Consider the following 19,899-nt stretch of genomic DNA (forward strand, 5'->3'; position numbering starts at 1 on the left):
ATATAAGAAGTATTACAGATAAAGTTAGTGAACTGCTTATAAATGTTCAATTGGACATTACTGGTATAAAAAAAGGACCACTTTAATAATTTGGCTATTCAGAGGCTTCTTCTACCAGGATACAGATTGGCTGGCTGTTTTTCAAGGAGTTCTTTTTGGACTGGGGGAGTGGCCATTTACGTAAAAACAAACAGCATTCCGTTTGAGCCCTTAGCTTTAACATGGCACTACACTAAACAGGTATTTGAATGTTTCGCAGGGGCAGTTGAATTTGTTTGTTGTTTATATGTCCCCTAACCCCTAACTATGACTTCAGAACATTTCTGCTCAAGCTAGAGAGGATTCTTGTTCACTTTATAGAAAGTACCAAAAATTAGTTATATGTGGTAACTTCAATATTAATTTTTTATGTGATTGTGCAAGGAAAAGGATGTTGCTAGATCTCCCAACTCATATGATCTGATGCAGACTGTTTTTTTTTCCCCAACAAAAGTGTAAGGGAACAGTAGCACAGCCACAGACAATATTTTTATTCATTCATTACTACATGGGCGTTCTGTTAGGAAATGGGTGAATGGCCTTTCATACCATGATGCACAAATTTTAACACTAAAAGACCAAAAAATGTCTCATATAATTATCAACTATGCACGAAAGGTAATCCAACAGCAACAGAGAGTCTTTTAAACCCTGTTAAGAAACAAGAATGGCAGGATGTTTATAGTGCTGTTAGCACAGATGACAAAATGCATTCCTTAACACACTTCCCATGCTCTTTGAGAGTTGCTTTCCATTTGAATATTCTAAACAGGATACTAGCTATAAAAGGCAGTCTGGGTGGCTTACTAGCAGAATGAGGATATCATGTAGAAAAAAGTGGGAATTCTATCAAAATGTTAGAAGAAGTCATAATATAGCTACATTAGTCCATTACAAGTACTGTAAGGTGCTTAAAAATGTTACTAGGAAGGCAAAGAGTATGTGGTATGCAAATATAATAGTTAATTCACACAATAAAATTAAAACCATATGGTCAGTTGTGAAGGAAGTGTTTGGTCAACAATACTAGGTCAACAATATAAAGTCAGTTCGTAGTAAAAATATCTCTGTTACTGATAAGTCAGAATATGTACAGTATTCAACAATCATTTTCTCAGCATTGCTGGTGAATTAAATAAATACTTAGTTTCTACAGGGACTCACGTAACCTTTCTGATATTGACATCCAAAATACTCCTCTGTGATACTGAATCAATAATTGAATCACTGAAGACTAAGGACTCTCATGGTTACGATGGAGTTCCTTTAAGAATGGTCAGTTTGCTGAACGATTAAAGTACTCAGTAGTAAAGCCGCTTTATAAAAAGGGAGAAAGGGATAATGTAGACAATTTTAGACCTATTTCTATGCCATCAGTGTTTGCTAAAGTTATTGAAAAGGCTGTTTATATAAGGATAATTAATCACTTTATATCACATAATTTGAGATCAAATCTAGAGTTTGGCTTTAGAAGTATTCTCTTTTCTCTGTGAGGTACTGGATGGATTAAACAAAAGGTTTCAAATGATAGGCATATTTTTTGATTTAACTAAGGAATTTGATTGTGATGGTCACAAAATACTGCTCCCAAAGTTGGACCATTAGAGACTATGGGAAGTAGCTCCCAATTGGTTCACCTCTCACTTTAACAACAGACAGCAAAAGGTCACTATTCACAGTGCTGAGAATGGCTGTGAAGTGGGGTCTGAGTGGGACACGGTAAGTGTGTGTGTGTGTGTGTGTGTGTGTGTGTGTGTGTGTGTGTGTGTGTGTGTGTGTGGAAGGGGGGGGGGGGGGTGCGCCCCAGGGATCACTCCTTCCCTTATTTATACTAGCTTCATAGTGAAGGATGTTGTGTGCAACACTGGCTCAGTTTCAAATAGTGCACTTCATGGTGGAAGTTTATGGCTTGTAGAAAATATACTAACGCCAAATCACAGAAGACTCAGTTTTTACAGTTTCTAACACACAATTCAATAATTTTTGGCTTAGAAACTGTCAGTTCAGGCAGTAAGTGGTGTACATTCATGAATCTCTTCTCAACCCCTGTTCACTAGTTTTTGTACTAGGCAGAAATCAAATTTGCATCTGGATCACTCTTCCTCGATTCATGAGCAGAAATGTGTGCAGCATACTGCTGCATCCATTTTCAGTAAGTTACCACACAAATTCAACAACCTTAGCAGTAATTCACGTGTTTTACAATTGAAACTGAAGAGTCTCCTCATGGTTAACTCCCCCTTTTCTGTCAAAGAGCTCCTTGAAAAATTAAGCTGATTCCTATGTCATATTGTTGACTGCATTTACTTAAACATATGGCTTGGCATTTTTTGTATTCATAAACATTTTCTTTTATCTGTTATTACTTTAATTTTGTAATTTCATGTACTGACATGTACCATTACCTTGAAGATTTGCTCCTCAATTTGCTCCTACGGAAGTAGAAGTATAAAATAAAAATAATAAGTAAATTAAAACTGTGTGCTGGGTCAGGAATTAAAACGGTATCCCTTGCTTTATGCAGGAAGATGCTTTACCAACTGAACTATCCACACAAGTTGGAATCTGCCAGGGAGTTTCATCAACAAAGTTAATTAATGACCTGTTGTGAGAGTAACAAACTCTTAAATTATTTGTAACGCAGTTTATGAAGGCAAAATTTCCATATTGATAAAGCTTTGTTTCTCCTCTTTGCTGTTGTCACAAATATTTAGCTATTTTTTTTATAAATATGGCACAAATGATGAGGGTGTGGTTAGGTTGGAATGCAACAAATGTTAAGACTATAAGAAATCTGGTCGTGGTGATACACTGACGTTAACACAAGATCTAGGTTAGACTAGAATGCGTGTCTCACTTGAAAAAATTAAATTTATCACATAGATTTGACTGCTTTTTTTACAAATATGTCATGAATTATAAGGTTGCAGTTACGTTAGTGCCTAACACCACAGCTTTATTAATTCAGCTGTCATAAATATTTGCTTCATCCTGAATGTGTCATGAATTTTATGCCTGTGGTCGGTTTGAGACAGAACAGCACAGGGTGAATTAATTTACTAATCTGTGTTCAAAATATTTGTCCATTTCCTCTGACTGTGTTACAACTGTGGACGTTGCTCCAACATTCCTTTGTCTACTGCTGCAAAACACTGCTCTCTCACTGGCTGTGCAGAACCGGCAGTTGAAACACACCCTTTGCTTCCCACCATGCATAATAGCAAGTGCTGACAACACTGCTACACAGAACACCCAACTATGCATGCCACAGGCCCAGGTCTACACAGGGTAGCTATTCAAACTTGGAAAAAAAAATATTCTCTGACAATTCCATGTAAAGGGGTGGGAGGGGTGGGGAGGTGGGTGGGGGGTGGGGTGGGGGGAATATGTCATAAAAGGCTCCTGAGAAGTTAACGGCAACAGGTCGGGAGGGGTTTGAGCAGCTAATAGTAATGAGTTTTCTTTACTCTCCGCTCTACTTTAGCAGCCAGTTTTTATAAACATTTATAATCTATAGTGACTAATAATGAAATAATTAACACTATGAAATTAAGTATTTTAAAATTCATGACTGATAAAGCTCAATAAAATTAAGCTCCAATGTTAGGTTAAAAACACAGAATTCCACAAGATTCTACAGAATTACTGAAATTCTCTGAGATTTCCAGGTAAAATGTAATTACCTGAGAATTATAGATTTTCCAGAACAACCAAAACCCTACCAACAACTTCTTTAGAAATTACACTTAAAAAAACAGTATTTTGTATCACTTGTGGAAAATAAATCAACAATTCTATTGCTCTGTTTTTCATTTGCTGTTTTCCCAACAACTGTTCTGTATTTCAGTAAAGTAAAAACATTTCTCTAGTCACTAATTTAGTCCTGCACACTCTGGTAACAGACTGAAGCATTTCAGTGCCCCAGTGTGTGAGATGACGGGTTCTTCCATCACATAATCTTCCCTCTCTTCTGCTGCCAAACACATTCTGTTCATTATACCCACATCACGTAGCTGCTCAAATTCCTATTTCTTCAGCACCACTATTTAAATATCCGCAGAGGTTTCTGTCATATGCATCTACACAACCAGAAATTTTTATTTTATGTATGAGGGTTGACTGAAAAGTAATGCCTACACTCTCTTAATTCTTCAAGGGTTGGCACCATTGGTATGCGGCAGATACTGGCTTGTTTCGTAGGCTCTTCTCTACAGCTCCAGTTGGTAGGAAGCCTTAGCATTGAACAGTTATATTGTTACAGATTTAAGTATGGAACCCTGCACAGATGGTCGATCAGTGCGATTTAAGCAACGAGCAGTTATGGAATTCTTGACAGCAGAAGGTGTCACCCCAAAGAAGATTCATCAGAGAATGACAAACAAAGAGTTGGATGCCCTGTGACAGCAAACACCGAGTTCCACAAGCAAAATGTTGACAGATTGATTCAGGACATCATCATATCACTCAGAGAGAAACTGCAAGTACAACCGGCTTTTCACAGGAATGTGTGGGTCACAATGTAGCTTGCTTGGCTATCGGAAGATTTGTGCATTATGGGCACCGCAGATGCTGACTCGTCAAATGAAAGTGCACAGACTCTAAATTTGCCAGGAACTCCTCTCGTGTTACGAGAATGAAGGTGACGCCTTTCTCCATTCAACTGTGACAGGAGACAAAACATGGGAACACAATTACAACCCGGACACAAAACATCAGTACATGGAATATCGACACAAAGACTCGCCCCAGAAAAAGAAAATCAAGATGCAGCCCTCATCTGGAAAAACCATGACCACACGTTCTAGTGAAATCTGAAAGTGCTTGCAATTTCTTTCTGAGTGATACGATGATCGTCCTGAATCAATCTGCCAACATTTTGCTTGTGAAACTCGGTGGTTGCTGTCACAGGGCATCCAACTCTGTTTGTCATGCAGGTCAGATGTTCCCGTTTCAACATCTTTAAACTTACTCACCCAACTATGCACAGTACTCACATCTACACACTCACCACAAACTGCTTTCATTCTCTGCTGAATCTCCTTTGTGGTGACACCTTCTGCTGTCAAGAATAGCACTGATCGACCGTCTGTGCAGGGTTCCATACTTAACACTGTAACAACACTACCGTTCAATGCTAAGGCTTCCCACCAACTGGAGCTGTAGAGAAGAGGCTACGGAACAAGCAAGTACCTGCTGCATACCAATGCTGCCCACTGTTGAGGAGTTACGAAGGTGGAGGCATTACTTTTCAGTCAACCTTCGTAAAAATACACAGTCAAGTCACACTGATGTGACAACTCAGGTGAGTCGGCATTGTGTATCACCAAGAATGTCTTTGCACTTCAATCGACAGTACAAGGAATCTCATTATTTTACACAAAAAGATGGATCTCCACACTGTTTACTGTATCATAAGAGGCGGAACACTTCCAGGAAGTTCGGTTTACAAAGTCACACCTTTTTCTTTTTTTATTACGTCAAATAACACCGAAAGCCAGAATGAGATTTTCACTCTGCAGCGGAGTGTGCGCTGGTATGAAACTTCCTGGCAGATTAAAACTGTGTGCCTGACCGATACTCAAGCTGTGGACCTTTGCCTTTCGCGGGCAAGTGCTCTACCATCTGAGCTACCAAAGCACGACTCACACCCGATCCTCACAGCTTCACTTCTGCCAGTATCTCGTCTCCTACCTTCCAAACTTTACAGAAGCTCTCCTGCGAACCTTGCAGAACCAGCACTCCTGAAAGAAAGGATACTGCGGAGACATAGCTTAGCCACAGCCTGGGGGATGTTTCCAGCACACACTCTGCTGCAGAGTGAAAATCTCATTCTGGAGACGAGATACTGGCAGAAGTGAAGCTGTGAGGACCAAGCGTGAGTTGTGCTTCGGTAGCTCAGATGGTAGAGCACTTGCCCGCGAAAGGCAAAGGTCCCGAGTTCGTGTCTCGGTTGGGCACACAGTTTTAATCTGCCAGGAAGTTTCAACACCAAAATGGAAAAACGCATCATTGTCGGTAATGGTAAAGTTAAGAACAACACCACAGAACACTGAAGGACCACGCAGGCAGACTTGTGCACCTACAGAGTTCTTGGTTTCAATGGCAGTACTGTCTATTGCTCTATACACTGTTAGGCCGGTACGTCTTCTCCTCCTGCAATATCGTGCCATCTTCTGTGTGAGCAGTCCAATGATGTTGGTCGAGCAGCTGCACGAAGACTGACATCTTCTTACCATAATCATTGCATATATAGACAAAACTGTTGCATCCTTGAGCCCCCCGGTACACGATGTATGTTTAGCGGTTCTCGGCTGACACTACTTATCAGAAATATTCAAATTCCACTGTCTTGATGTTATTCCATACGTGTGCTGTGTGAAGGGGAAGGATGCAACAGGGGCAAAAGCTCAAGAAAGACACTGAATGGAGTCAGTCATATATTTTTGGCAAGTCTCAGAACAACATATACAATCCTGGGACTTGTAATGTTAGATCTTCTTTACTCTCTAGTAAGCTGGGCAATCTGATGACTGAGGAGAGGGGCGATCATAACAACTGACACACACAGGTGGCATAACACAGGGGCTTCCTTCACATATTGGGTATTCACAGTTACCACACACCGGGAGGATATATGCGCAAAACGCAAGCACCAAAAACACCTCGTGGGTGGTGGGACGTACAGCTTCACATAACCTTCACCTTCTCTGGGAGGGTATCTTCTTCGAGAGCCAGAATGAAGGTACCAGCATCAGTGCGGTTGTCTTGACGACTCTTCTGCACACATTGAACAAAATTGACACCATGTAGCTCCAGATTGATCTGGCATTCTTCATCAGTTTACAGGATGAGGTCCCTATGAAAAATCACTCCCTGGACCACATTCAGAGACTAGTGAGAGGTAATAGACTGGGACATTGCCAAGACAATCACAAGCACGAAGAGCTGCAGATTGGGCGGCGGAAGAAGTTTTGATCAACAAGGAGAGACTCCACTTCACCAAACTTGTCCTCTTTGTGGCAATGCTGACGAGGTATCAGGGAAAGTGTTTCATCCCAAGACAGTAGACTTGGCCACTGTTTCTATGTTTCGATACAGTGTATCGATACAGTGTATCTATACATGGAACTGTTTCAGTGTTTCGGAACGGCTGTGGTCCACTGTTTCGAAACAGTGGTGTTTCATTCCACCCCTGTCTCCGATAACCGACCAGATTCGATCTCGAGCCAGACACAAGAACTGTATCGTTGTTTCAAAATAAGACTGTTTCAGTCCACCTGTGCTTGGAACGGACTAATTGTATTGAAACAGTGATGTTTCATTGCGCTCTGTGTCGGACGAGATTCGGGATCGGCACAGATACTGAAACACAACATGCCACTTCGTGAAACACTTTCAAGAGTGTCGAAATCTTTTTGACAGGCAATAGCATGAAGCTTAAGATATCTGAAAATAAAGCTTCATTTCTAGCTGACTGTCCTATTCCGAAATTGCGTAACATCTGCTTTATAAACATTAACCAAACAATAAAACAACGCATACTATTCACATTCAAAATAATAAATATGTGAAAATCATTCAGTTCAATTACTTTTTTTTATAACATACGCTTCTCTGCTCATGTACAGTAATCATATTAAGAAAGACAAATAAGCCTACAACATTTTGAATAAAAAAAGGCGGAGAGTGACAGTTATTAAACATATACATTAATTTGATGTAGGTATAATTGCAAGCAATCTGTTTGACATATCACTTACAGAGTAATGGTGAACGGGAAAGGCTGGGGAGCATGGTGAATTTATAGCAGCAGTTCGAAACACCTTGAAAGACAAAATTTTTTTCTAGTTTGTTATTTATTCGAATTATTTGGCGTTACTGGTGAGTCTATAGTCACTGTGCCTATTATCCACAATGATTCCCTTTGTGTGCATGGAAATTAGTAGGATGGGCATCTTACCCATACTAACGGAATGTGGGAATCCCAGTAGCATTTCCGTAATTTCCGCAGTTTGCTCTCACCTCCAGTTCCGTTTGTGGTGGCTCTTCTATCTTCAGCTATGGCTGTCCTCAGCCAATTGAAAAGTATGAAACTCACACAACACAAAAGCACCGCATTTGCTGCAGGAAATACGAAACTGCCAATACACCTAAGTGATAGTTTCATACTTTCTGCAATATGATTAGTGCTCTCGCACCTCATTTGTGTTTATATGGACTTACTTATACAGAAGACATTCAAGATGATAAAATGTGTAGGTTTATTAGATTACAAAACACAAACTGTTTAACTGTTTCAAATCAGCGTATTGAAACATTACATTGTACTGTTTCATTTGTTTCGAAACAGTTAAGTGTTTCAGTTTGCCCATCTCTACAAGACAGCAAGCCTGAACCTATTCCCTGGGTATAGCCAGGGAAGGGAAGGCTGACAGGTCATACCAAACAGAATTCAACGATCCTTTACCATTTGATGAGACAACCATTTGAGAATGGCCAGATATTTTGCAGCTTGATACACTTCAGGTGCCGAGTATCCACGCTGATACCACCGTGTCCATGCTGATACCACCCCATCATCAGGGACTCGCCCCATGGGTGCCACCCAGCTATAGCTAGGGCCACCTGGCACAGCAGCCATTGCCCCAAGTTCCTATGCTCAAGCAAACACTTCTTGCCATAAATGGGGACAGCTCAGGTATCAGTAGTGCGATCCCTGCATTGTTAGGTGGGCTCAGCCAGATGGGTACATACCAGCCCCCCCCCCCCCCACACACACAGCAGCTACACGTGCTGGTGACCTAGCAGGGTGGAGGGGGAGGCTACGGCAGCGAAGGAAGAGAAGAAGGAAGGAGGGAGAGCATCCACAATGTAGATGTTTGGGAGGGAGTTTTCCCCAAAGGTTTTACACAAAAAACAGAAAATGTAGAAATGGAGGTCAAACCCCAATCGGTGATCTAAATGGCAAAAAGGATGAAAGAGAACAGGCTGGATGAAACTAAACTGGAAGCAATACAGGGAACCCCAGAGGATAGCCAGGTCGACATAAATCAGAACACGGAAAGAGGGGAAGGATGGGACAGCAGGAAATAAATGAAGATGGAGAGGGAAGGGCATGGTGAAGGAAATACAGCCAGGGAAGGAAGAATGGGCTGTAATAGCTCAGGGCCCTGTGTGCATCTAACACTGACTCATAAAAAAAACCGCGAGCTCCTCCTCCAGGGGAAACTTTACTAACAGACTTTCTCCAGACAGTTTCCATCTATCTTTAAGAGTATTTCAGTTCAGCATGTTCAGTATCTCTGTAACATTCTCCCATATATTAAACAAACCTATGACCACTTGTGCTGCCATTCTCTGTATACGTCAATATTCTCTGTTAGTCCTATTACGTTCAGGTGCCACAAACTTGTTTCAGGAACCGGTCATATGGCTGATTTGTAAGCAATCTCCTTTGTACACTGATTGCACTTCACCAGTATTCTAACAATAAATTGATGTCTACCACCTGATTTACCCATGACTGAACCTATGTGACCATTCTATTTCACATCCCTACAACATTTTACCCCCAAGGTATTTGTATGAGTTGGCTGATCCCAACAGTTACTCACTGATATATTCATGGGATACTACTTTTTTGTGTGGAAAGTGTCAAGTTTTACATTTATGAACATTTAGAGTCGGTTGCCAATCTCTGCACCATGTTGAAATCTTATCAAGAACTTGTTGAATATTTATGCAGCTACTCTCAGACAGTATTTCATAACAGATAACTGGATCACCTGAAAAAAATCCTGATTGTACTATTGTCTGCAATGTCATTAATATACAATATGAACAGCAAGGGTTGCAACACAATGCTTTTTGAAAATCAAGAAGTACTGCACCTACCTGGCTGCCTTGAGCCAAAGCTTTCAGTATTCCATGTGAGAAAAAATGTGATCAATGTTTTTGAAATTATGCTTTTTGCAACTGAGGAGGTAATTTTGTTCAAGGTATCTCATTATGTTTGGGCTCACAACATTTCTAAGATACTACAACAAATCAATGCCAAATATATTGGAATACAGTTTTGTGGATCACTTCTACTACTCTTCTAGTAGAAGAATGTTACCTGTGCCTTTTTTTAACAACTGGGCACAGTTTTTTGTTCGAGGGACCTACAATAGATTATAGTTAAAAGAGGGACTAATTCAGCTGCAAATTCCGTACAGAATCTTATAGGGATTCCATGAGACCCTGAATCTATATTAAAATTTAACTATTTCAGCAGTTTCTCAACACCATTGACAATAATACTTATTTCATACATCTTTTAGGGATACAATGATTAAATTGTGGCCTTTCTCCTGGGTGTCCTTTGTAAAGGAACTAGTTTTCATTGCCACAAATGAAATTTAAGTTTTCCACATCACCTGTTAGTGATCTCTAGTAAAGCGTATTTCTTTAAAGAATCTAACTACCAGGTACAAACAGCTTCACACTGCTGATTACTTTCCAAATGACGTAATGAGTTACTTATTTTATGTCGAGCAAGTAAACAAACAATGTTTAGAAAAGGTTCAAAATTATATTAGAAGTTATCGGAAGCAACTAAATACTCTCATTATCAAAGCATTTTGAATCTGGTCAATTGTAATTACATGAAATATTAAGAATCAAATTTTTGTTGCCCCTGCACACCATTAGATAGGCAACCTCAAACTGAGAATGTGCACCATGAACCGGGTTACCAATTTAGTAATACAGATTCCAAGTTCAGCCAATATTTACAGTTTAAACCACACTCCTGGAAATTTCTTTATTACCAACATGTCACCACTGTCCAAAAACATCAAACATTCAGAAATTTTTGTATAAAGATGCTGCAAACTGTTGTCACTAGAATGTAATGTCAGAAAGCTTTGATAACAAGAACATGTCACATGTTGAAAACCTGACATTCTTACAACATTAATTTGAGCCACAACACTACAAGAAAGTTGACAAAATACCTCCTAGTATTCAAACTAACAGAAACGAACTGAAGACTGAACATTCGGTGCTGATGTGACGTGTGTATTCAAAGATATACCTTATTTACACTTTCCATAAAATTAAAATTTACTTTTGCTCTTTTATGAACGATAAATACATAACTCCATGACAAATTCTCAGAGGCAAGAGATGCAATCATACAATAAATAATGAACAAAAACTAAGATTCCTGACATCTGGGTAGCATGCTGGAATTAGCTGTGATAAAACAACATTACATCTCAATGCCCTTCTTCACTGTTCCTTACCCAACTGATTGTTTCGAAGCAGAATCTCAAAGTTTTTTGTAACAAATGAGTAATTTCCCACATTTTCCAGAGAAAATCAATGTGCTATACACCAATTGTTTCATGAACACAACAGGTGGAGGACAAATTTTCATAATGACAGAAAGTTGTGTTATCTTTTAGTTGTCAAATAACAAATAAATCCATATAAAACCAGTGTTACACAACATCTCAATTGTTATGCAGAATTCTGAGTGTTTTGCGCAAAATGGCTACCAAACAATTACGGAATCCCCAATTTCTGTTTTTATTGGGTACCTGAAGTCCTTTGCGAGAATCATAAATATCTGTGTTCCTTCAGATACAAGTATTAATTTACTGAATGACATTGTCACCAATGATGAAAGGTAAGTTTTCTTTGCTAACACACATGTAAAATAGCAGATAATGGTGTCGGGGCGACGAACACAAAATTTTTTGAATCGGAACAAATGGGACGTATTTGAACTATTAAGGGAGCTGGTAAATTTGAGATTCTTCTAAAAAGTTTGGTATGACTAGTACAGTATGTTATTTACAGTCAAACAGAGGTTGCTTTGTGGATAGTCTTCATAATATGAAACAGACTCTCTATGAGATGCCATGGCAATTGGAGTAAAGGCAAAAGTCCCGAGTTCGAGTGTCGGTCGGGCACACAGTTTTTGATCTGCCAGGAAGTTTCATATCAGCGCACACTCCGCTGCAGAGTGAAAATCTCATTCTGGAGTAATTTAGTTTACACTAAGAGTCAGATTTCAGAAAAATACCTTTTCTACCACCTCTGACACTTTGGCTTCTTCATCTTCGCCACCATTGATGGAACTTCCATTCACAGCTAAGCATGCAAGTATCTGAAATTAGAAAGGGGTAAAAAGAAACTGAGGAGTGTTACAGCATTAAAAATGTAAGAGACACAGTTACACAGATGTCTCACTTAAAACTTAAAACACTGTAAATACATCAAGATATGGGTCTGTGGATTTTTCACATAAAACGTCAAACAGTTCAATAAATACAGATTCCGCAGTGTCACAATGAAAGTATCGCATACCTCAATAAGTAGCAACACACATTACAGTAACAAATAATTTTCTGCGTATATTTCTACGGGGAAGTTCAGCAAAGTTACTTGATTCACACCTAGAACACGCACATACTAATTTCAATGACTTAATTTGGTACAACTCTTCACGTTGCTGTAAAATCATTGGTGTATTATCAAATATCAACAACGGTTACAGAATGAACTTTGGTTCTGCAATGCAGTGTCATATGAAAACTTCCTGGCAGTAGTTTTCAGCTGAGTTTTTTTTATGGTTTCTAGTGAAATATTTCAGTAAAATTTTCATTCATAGTTTCAATTTATTGAATGTTCCAGTAGCCCCTTCCATTTTTTGTTTTAGCTACAAAATTGTGTGATGTTTTGGTGGTATTAGTTGTGATTAGTGGGATTTGTTCAAGGTATTTTCTTGAAGGGGGTGGGTGGGAGGAATGCAAGGAAGAAGCCAATGGGCATTCTTGCAAGATACTCTCCCCGGAATAAAGAATCTGAAGTAGAAATAAGTTGATAGAGGAGCAGGAGCATAAGATCTATGCCCTTCAAGTGCAGTTACTAGACACAAAGGAGGAACTAGATGGGTGAGGAAGGTGAAGGGTTCTGAGGAATGGGAACTGGCAGGTGGTAAGAAGGCAACTAGGAGGAGGCGATATTCAGATAGTTGTACATTGTGGATATGCAATAGATTTGACCAACTGTCAGAGCTGAGTGGAGAGGAGCTTCTTGTAGATGTAAGCGTGGGAAACATGCAGCAGTACTCAGCAGTAGGACACCTAAGTCAGTCACGAATTCTACATTCACACTGTAGAGGCGTGGGCCAGCAGTTGAAGGAAGTGTTGGGGAATGAGGAGTGAGTACCAGGTCACCAGCATTTTGCAGGGTTGGCTACATGACTGACAGTACAGGGGAGTTATGTAGCAATTTTACAAAAGAGGATAAGGTAGTGATATAATGGGTGGAGGAGGGTATAGTCTTGATAGGGACAAGGAACATGATGTAAGTGGTGACCTGGTAAAGATATCTACTCGAAGTGGTGGCACCAATGTGCACTTTGTGCAACTGTTTCAGGGTCATGATTGGCCTCACCTTGATGTTGCTGTTACATGTGTTAACATGGGGCTGGATAAGACACTGATGGCACAGGGCATGGATCACACTGCAGTGATGTCAGTTAAGAATATCAAGAGATTGGGTTTCACTAAGTGTGGCCTGTACCTCAATAGGTATGGATAGGAAACCTCGCAAACCTTATAGGTGACAGTGTGGTGAGTGGTGGTGGGATAACTTGTGGATAAATTCCTGTAGTAGTTGGTATTAGAGCTGCACATTTGTTAGACTGTGAGCTGATCGGTATACCTGCTTAAAGGAAATCTTTGTAACAAAGAAATTATCTTCAGGAGGAGGTCAGGAATCAAAGTAGAGAAAGAATTAACACATGTCATTAAAAAATAAAAAGTATTAGAAGTAAAGTCAGTGAACTGCTTATAGATGTTGAATCTGACATTTTTGCTATATCAGAGCACCACTTCAATAGTTCGACAATTCAGAAGCTTCATTTACCACAATACAGATTACATGCCTGTTTTTCAAGAAGTTCTTTGTGGAGGGGGTGGGGGCATATATGTAAAAAGCAATATTCCAGTTGAGTCCATAGACTTATCATGGCACTGCACTGAACAGGTATTTGAATGTTGTGCAGGGTCAGTTGAATTTAGTGAAACTAAACTTCTAATTGTTGTTGTTTATATGTCCCCTAACCCCTAACTCTGACTTCAGAGCATTTCTACTCAAGCTACAGAGGATTCTTGGTTCACTTTATAGGAAGTACCAAAAATTAGATATATATGGTAACTTCAACATTAATCTTGTATGTGACTCCCCAAGGAAAAGGATGTTGGTACATCTCCCAACTCATATGATGTGATGCAAACTGTTTTCTCCAACCAAGGTGCAAGGGAACAGTAGCACAGCCACAGACAATATTTTTATTCATTCTTCATTACTAGATGGACATTCTTTTAATAAATGGGTGAATGGTCTTTCAGACCATGAAGCACAAATTTTAACACTACAAGACCAAACAAATGTCTCATAATTACCAACTATGTATGAAAGGTAATCCAACAGCAACAGAGTGTTTTTAAACCCCGTTATGAAAGAAGAATGGCTAGCATAGGTGACAAATATAATGCATTCCTTAACACATTTCCCATGCCCTTTGAAAGTTGCTTTCCATTTGAATGTTCTAAACGGTGTAATAGCAGCAAAAGGCAGTGTGGGTGGCTAACTAGCAGGATGAGGATATCATGTAGAACAAAGTCGGAATTCTATCAAAATGTTAGAAGAAGTCAAAAAAGCTACATTAGACCATTACAAGTACTTTAAGTTGCTCAAAAATGTTATTGTTAAGGCAAAAGAGTAAGTGATACACAAATAGATTGGCTAATTCACAGGATAAAATTAAAACCACATGGTCAGTTGTGAAGGAAGTGTCTGGTCAATACCAAAAGGTCGACAATATAAAGTCAGATTAAAACTGTTTGCCACACCGAGACTCGAACTCAGGACCTTTGTCTTTCGCAGGCAAGTGCTCTACTAACTGAGCTACCCAAGCACGACTCACGCCCCATCCTCACAGCTTTACTTCTGCCAGTACCTCGTCACCTATCTTCCAAACTTTACAGAAGCTCTCCTGCATACCTTGCAGAACTAACACTCCTGAAACAAAGGCTATTGTGGAGACATGGCTTGGCCACAGCCTGGGGGATGTTTCCAGAATGAGCTTTTCACTCTGCAGTGGACGATTCTTGCAGGGCTATACATACCGACAGCCACCTCTTTAATAGAAGGTAGTATATTATGCATCTGAAACGACCATCTGTTATGTTGTTGTTGTTGTTGTTGTTGTTGTGGTCTTCAGTCCTGAGACTGGTTTGATGCAGCTCTCCATGCTTCTCTATCCTGTGCTTCATCTCCCAATACTTACTGCAACCTACGTCCTCCTTAATCTGCTTATTGTATTCATCTCTTGGTCTCTCTCTATGATTCTTACCCTCCACACTGCCCTCCAATGCTAAATTGGTGATCCCTTGCTGCCTCAGAACATGTCCTACCAACCGGTCCCTTCTTCTAGTCAAGTTGTGCCATAAACTTCTCTTCTCCCCAATTCTATTCAGTACCTCCTCATTAGTTATGTGATCTACCCATCTAATCTTCAGCGTTCTTCTGTAGCACGACATTTCAAAAGCTTCTATTCTCTTCTTGTCCAAACTACTTATCGTCCATGTTTCACTCCCATACATGGCTACACTCCATACAAATACTTTCAGATAAGACTTCCTGACACTTAAATCTATACTCGATGTTAACAAATTTTTCTTCTTCTGAAACGCTTTTCTTGCCATTGCCAGTCTACATTTTATATCCTCTCTACTTTGACCATCATCAGTTATTTTTCTCCCCAAATAGCAAAACCCCTTTACTACTTTAAGTGTCTCATTTCCTAATCTAATTCCCTCAGCATCACCTGACTTAATTTGACTACATTCCATTATCCTCGTTTTGCTTTTGTTAATGTTCATCTTATATCCTCCTTTCAAGACACTGTCCATTCCGCTCAGCTGCTCTTTCACGTCCTTTGCTGTCTCTGACAGAATTACAATGTCATCGGCGAACCTCAAAGTTTTTACTTTTTCTCCATGGATTTTAATACCTACTCTGAATTTTTCTTTTGTTTCCTTTACTACTTGTGCAATATACAGATTGAATAACATCGGGGAGAGACTACAACCCTGTCTCGCTCCCTTCCCAACCTCTGCTTCACTTTCATGCCCCTCGACTCTTTATAACTGCCACCTGGTTTCTGTACAAATTGTAAATAGCCTTTCGCTCCCTGTATTTTACCTCTGCCACCTTCAGAATTTGAAAGAGTATTCCAGTCAACATTGTCAAAAGCTTTCTCTAAGTCTACAAATGCTAGAAACATAGGTTTGCCTTTCCTTAATCTTTCTTCTAAGATAAGTCATAAGGTCAGTATTGCCTCACGTGTTCCAATATTTCTACGGAATCCAAACTGATCTTCCCCAAGGTCGGCTTCTACCAGTTTTTCCATTCATCTGTAAAGAATTTGCGTTAGTATTTTGCAGCTGTGGCTTATTAAACTGATAGTTCGGTAATTTTCACATCTGTCAACACCTGCTTTCTTTGGGATTGGAATTATTATAATCATCTTGAAGTCTGAGGGTATTTCACCTGTCTCACACATCTTGCTCACCAGATGGTAGAGTTTTGTCAGGAATGTAGTCTACTCCCGGAGCCTTGTTTCGACTTAGGTCTATCGGTGCTCTGCCAAACTCTTCGCGCAGTATTGTATCTCCCATTTCGTCTTCATCTACATTCTCTTCCATTTCCAGAACATTGTCCTCAAGCACTCGCCCTGTTACCCAGTGAAAAATTCAAGCCTTCGTCACCAATGAACGGCCGTCAGTACAGGCACATAAACCAGACGAATACTGCAGAGACCCACCTGCCGCACTGTTTGCCGAATGGTCGTCGAGGAGAGACAGCTGCAGTCCCTCGGTTCATCAGTCACTCAACAGTTACACGTCTATCAGCCCGTGCACATCTCCACAGCTGTCGTTCACCCCTGTCATCTGTGGCCCGCGGTGCACCAGAGTTGCCTCCACACCAGTTTTGGACAGTGCCATTTAGACATGCACATTATATCACTGAAACATGTGAACAGCTTACAGCCGTAGCTGTTTCAGAAGTGCTCCTGTCCTTGGTTGGAAAGGCAATGATCATAACCTTTTGGATGTACGATAAATTGCTTCATCTCTGCATAACAACAATGACTGCACTGTTTCCCACGTCTCCTGACATATACTCTTCACTGTGCTCACATTAACATGCTGGATGGTGTGTTACTAATTATGAAAGAGTATGTCAAACTGCACTCATTTTTACAAACATCACTCAACCATGCACTGATAATACATATTTGGATCATCAATCATTTGCCAAAGACACAAGTAGAATTCTTGGTATGTAAACCACCGCCATTTTGTATTCTTTTTTTTTCATCTCTTGTTTATGCAGGTAGCAGTGAAGCCTATTAGCAAAGCTTTCCATGGTAAGAATTACAAAAAGTTCCTGCACTGCTGATTATTTGATCCAAAATGAGAAGCATTTGTACCTCTATGAAGAGACATATCTCTTTCAAAATATGTCTAAACGTAGTATGTTTGTTAGTTTTTCCTTCAACAGATCATATTCATGACAAGCATTATGATGATGAATGTTGTGAAACTTTTGACAGATCAAAAATGAAACACAAATACATAAAGAATTACATAAAATTAGATGAAAATAATACCGTATTCACTAGAAATCTAAGCCGCACCTGCAAAATAACACTCGAAATCAAAGAAAAAAATTTCCCCGTATCTAAGCCGCACCTGAAATTTGAGACTCTAAATTCAAGGGGAGAGAAAAGTTTTAAGTTTTAGGCCGCACCTCCAAATCGAAACAAAGTTGTTCCATTGTAATATGAGGGACAATTTAGGTTAAATGTATGACGATACAGCTACATTAGTTTGGTTCAAGTCTTAAGCTTAGCAGTTACGCTTTACCAGGTAGCCAGCCACTGCTATGCACCAGGCGCTCTGTTCGTATTTATAAGGGTACCCTTTTTCATGTGCTTCGCCTGGCTTGAATTGATTGCTTATTTTTCTTTGATCTGATAAGTGCCGTTCTCTTTGTTATAGTTGTTTATGTCACTAAGCTGAAAATGCATTACTGTACTGTGTCATGCATTGCTTGTCGCATTCTGATAATGAGTGCTTACGGCCTGTCGGCACTCAAGGCATGGCTTGCTTTTGTGCGCCCTACCGCAACCTACAATTTAAAAAAAAAGAGATAGATACCGTTTCAGTAGTGAAACAATGGCAATATACTGCTATTTGTTGTTACTCACACTACTGCTTTCTTTGATAATGATCAGCAAGAACCAAATAATTGACTGCGTATGATAGAAGATGTTCTGAACGAAAGTGCAGCGAAAATTTTTCTCCGTTTGTAAATCTTTGCAGACACCTGATTGGTACATTACATTCTGCACAGAAATTAGTCATCTTAGATTTAAAAATGTAGTCAGTTGCCGTGCTTCATTTCTGACTGTATCACTATTTGGCATAAGAATAATACGAATATAAACATGACATTATATGTATATTCTTCCGCGTTTGCTGTTGTCTCACTCTAGTTTCGTAGTTTATTAGGCAGACAGGATTTAAATGAGATAGCGGCAAACACGAAAGAATACATGGCTTAATGTTTATATTCGTATTATTCTTATGGTGAAGAGAATGCTGCATGCCATTCAGAATTCATAGAAGTTCCTATTAGCAACCATCTCTTGTCACAGGTAGGAAAAAATTCAGAACGTAGAACCGGCCATATTAACAAACATCCCAAACAGCCTTGTCAGTCAGATTTTTGTAGTACATTGAAAGGCTGCTACTTTCGAAGATGAACAATACGGAATTTGGATAATGTATGAAAATGCAGTGGTTGAAATTCGGGGCGAAGAAAAAAAACTCGTCTTCCACCTTTTTTTTTTTAAATTTATTTACTGAAGCAGAGGTTTCGGCGGCAGTATTTATCTCTGTGCCTGAAAAGCATGCCTGTGTAGCGCTACATATATTTGACGGCAGAAATTAGTTGTGGTGGCACCTACCAACATTTTTCAGAACTCCCGCTTACTTTGCACTCGATTCTAAACCACAGGCGGATTTCTGGATTACAAAAACCGGAAAAAATGCGGCTTAGATTCGAGTAAATACGGTATTTATATGTCTACAAGCTGCTGCATAATTACTTCTCCCCCCCTCTCTCTCTCTCTCTCTCTCTCTCTCTCTCTCTCTCTCTCTCTCTCTCTCTCTCTCTCTCTCGCAAAAAAAAAGACTATTTCCATTAAAAATTCATTTACAGCTTAGAAGTTGTGTTACGGAGAGACATCTTTAATCTACATTTGTCAGACGTTTTATAACAATGGGCAAATAGAGAGTTTTATATGGATATTTTACCATTTTCTGTTCAAAAGATAAAGATTCGTTAAAGGGTAATGCAGATCTTTTCCCCCTATAGTGTTGCACTTGTAAATATATCTGGCTGCTCTCAAAATCAGATGGAGTGTTGAAACCGTATTTCATAAGTGAATAAAAGTACTGTGAGGATGCAGTTGATATTCCCAGTTGCTTAAAGAGGTGTCTGCAACATGTACATGGGTGAATCCCAAACACAATTCTAATTAATTTATTTATGCAGTGTATAGTCCACTTTTTGCCTAAGTGAGGAGTTATCTTAGAATATTGTCCCATAAGACATCAGAGAATGAAAATATGTTAACTTACTGACATCTACATCCCCCAACTTGGCAATTATTCTAACACTAAAATTAGTCAAATCTTCAAGAAATAACAGAACTTTCTATTCTGT

The 19,899-nt window shown here is 39.5% G+C and overlaps 1 protein-coding gene across 1 annotated transcript in view; it reads right to left on the bottom strand.

Moving 5' to 3' along the window:
- The window catches only part of LOC126295096 (uncharacterized), a 52,704-nt gene that overhangs the window by 14,725 nt on the left and 18,080 nt on the right, over positions 1–19,899 (bottom strand). The window contains exon 2 of the mRNA XM_049987352.1: positions 12,113–12,196. Coding sequence (XP_049843309.1) covers positions 12,113–12,196 — 84 coding nt within the window. The remainder of the gene's footprint in view (positions 1–12,112; positions 12,197–19,899) is intronic.

The sequence above is a fragment of the Schistocerca gregaria genome, chromosome 11 (assembly GCF_023897955.1).
Source record: "Schistocerca gregaria isolate iqSchGreg1 chromosome 11, iqSchGreg1.2, whole genome shotgun sequence".
Classification (NCBI taxonomy): domain Eukaryota; kingdom Metazoa; phylum Arthropoda; class Insecta; order Orthoptera; family Acrididae; genus Schistocerca; species Schistocerca gregaria.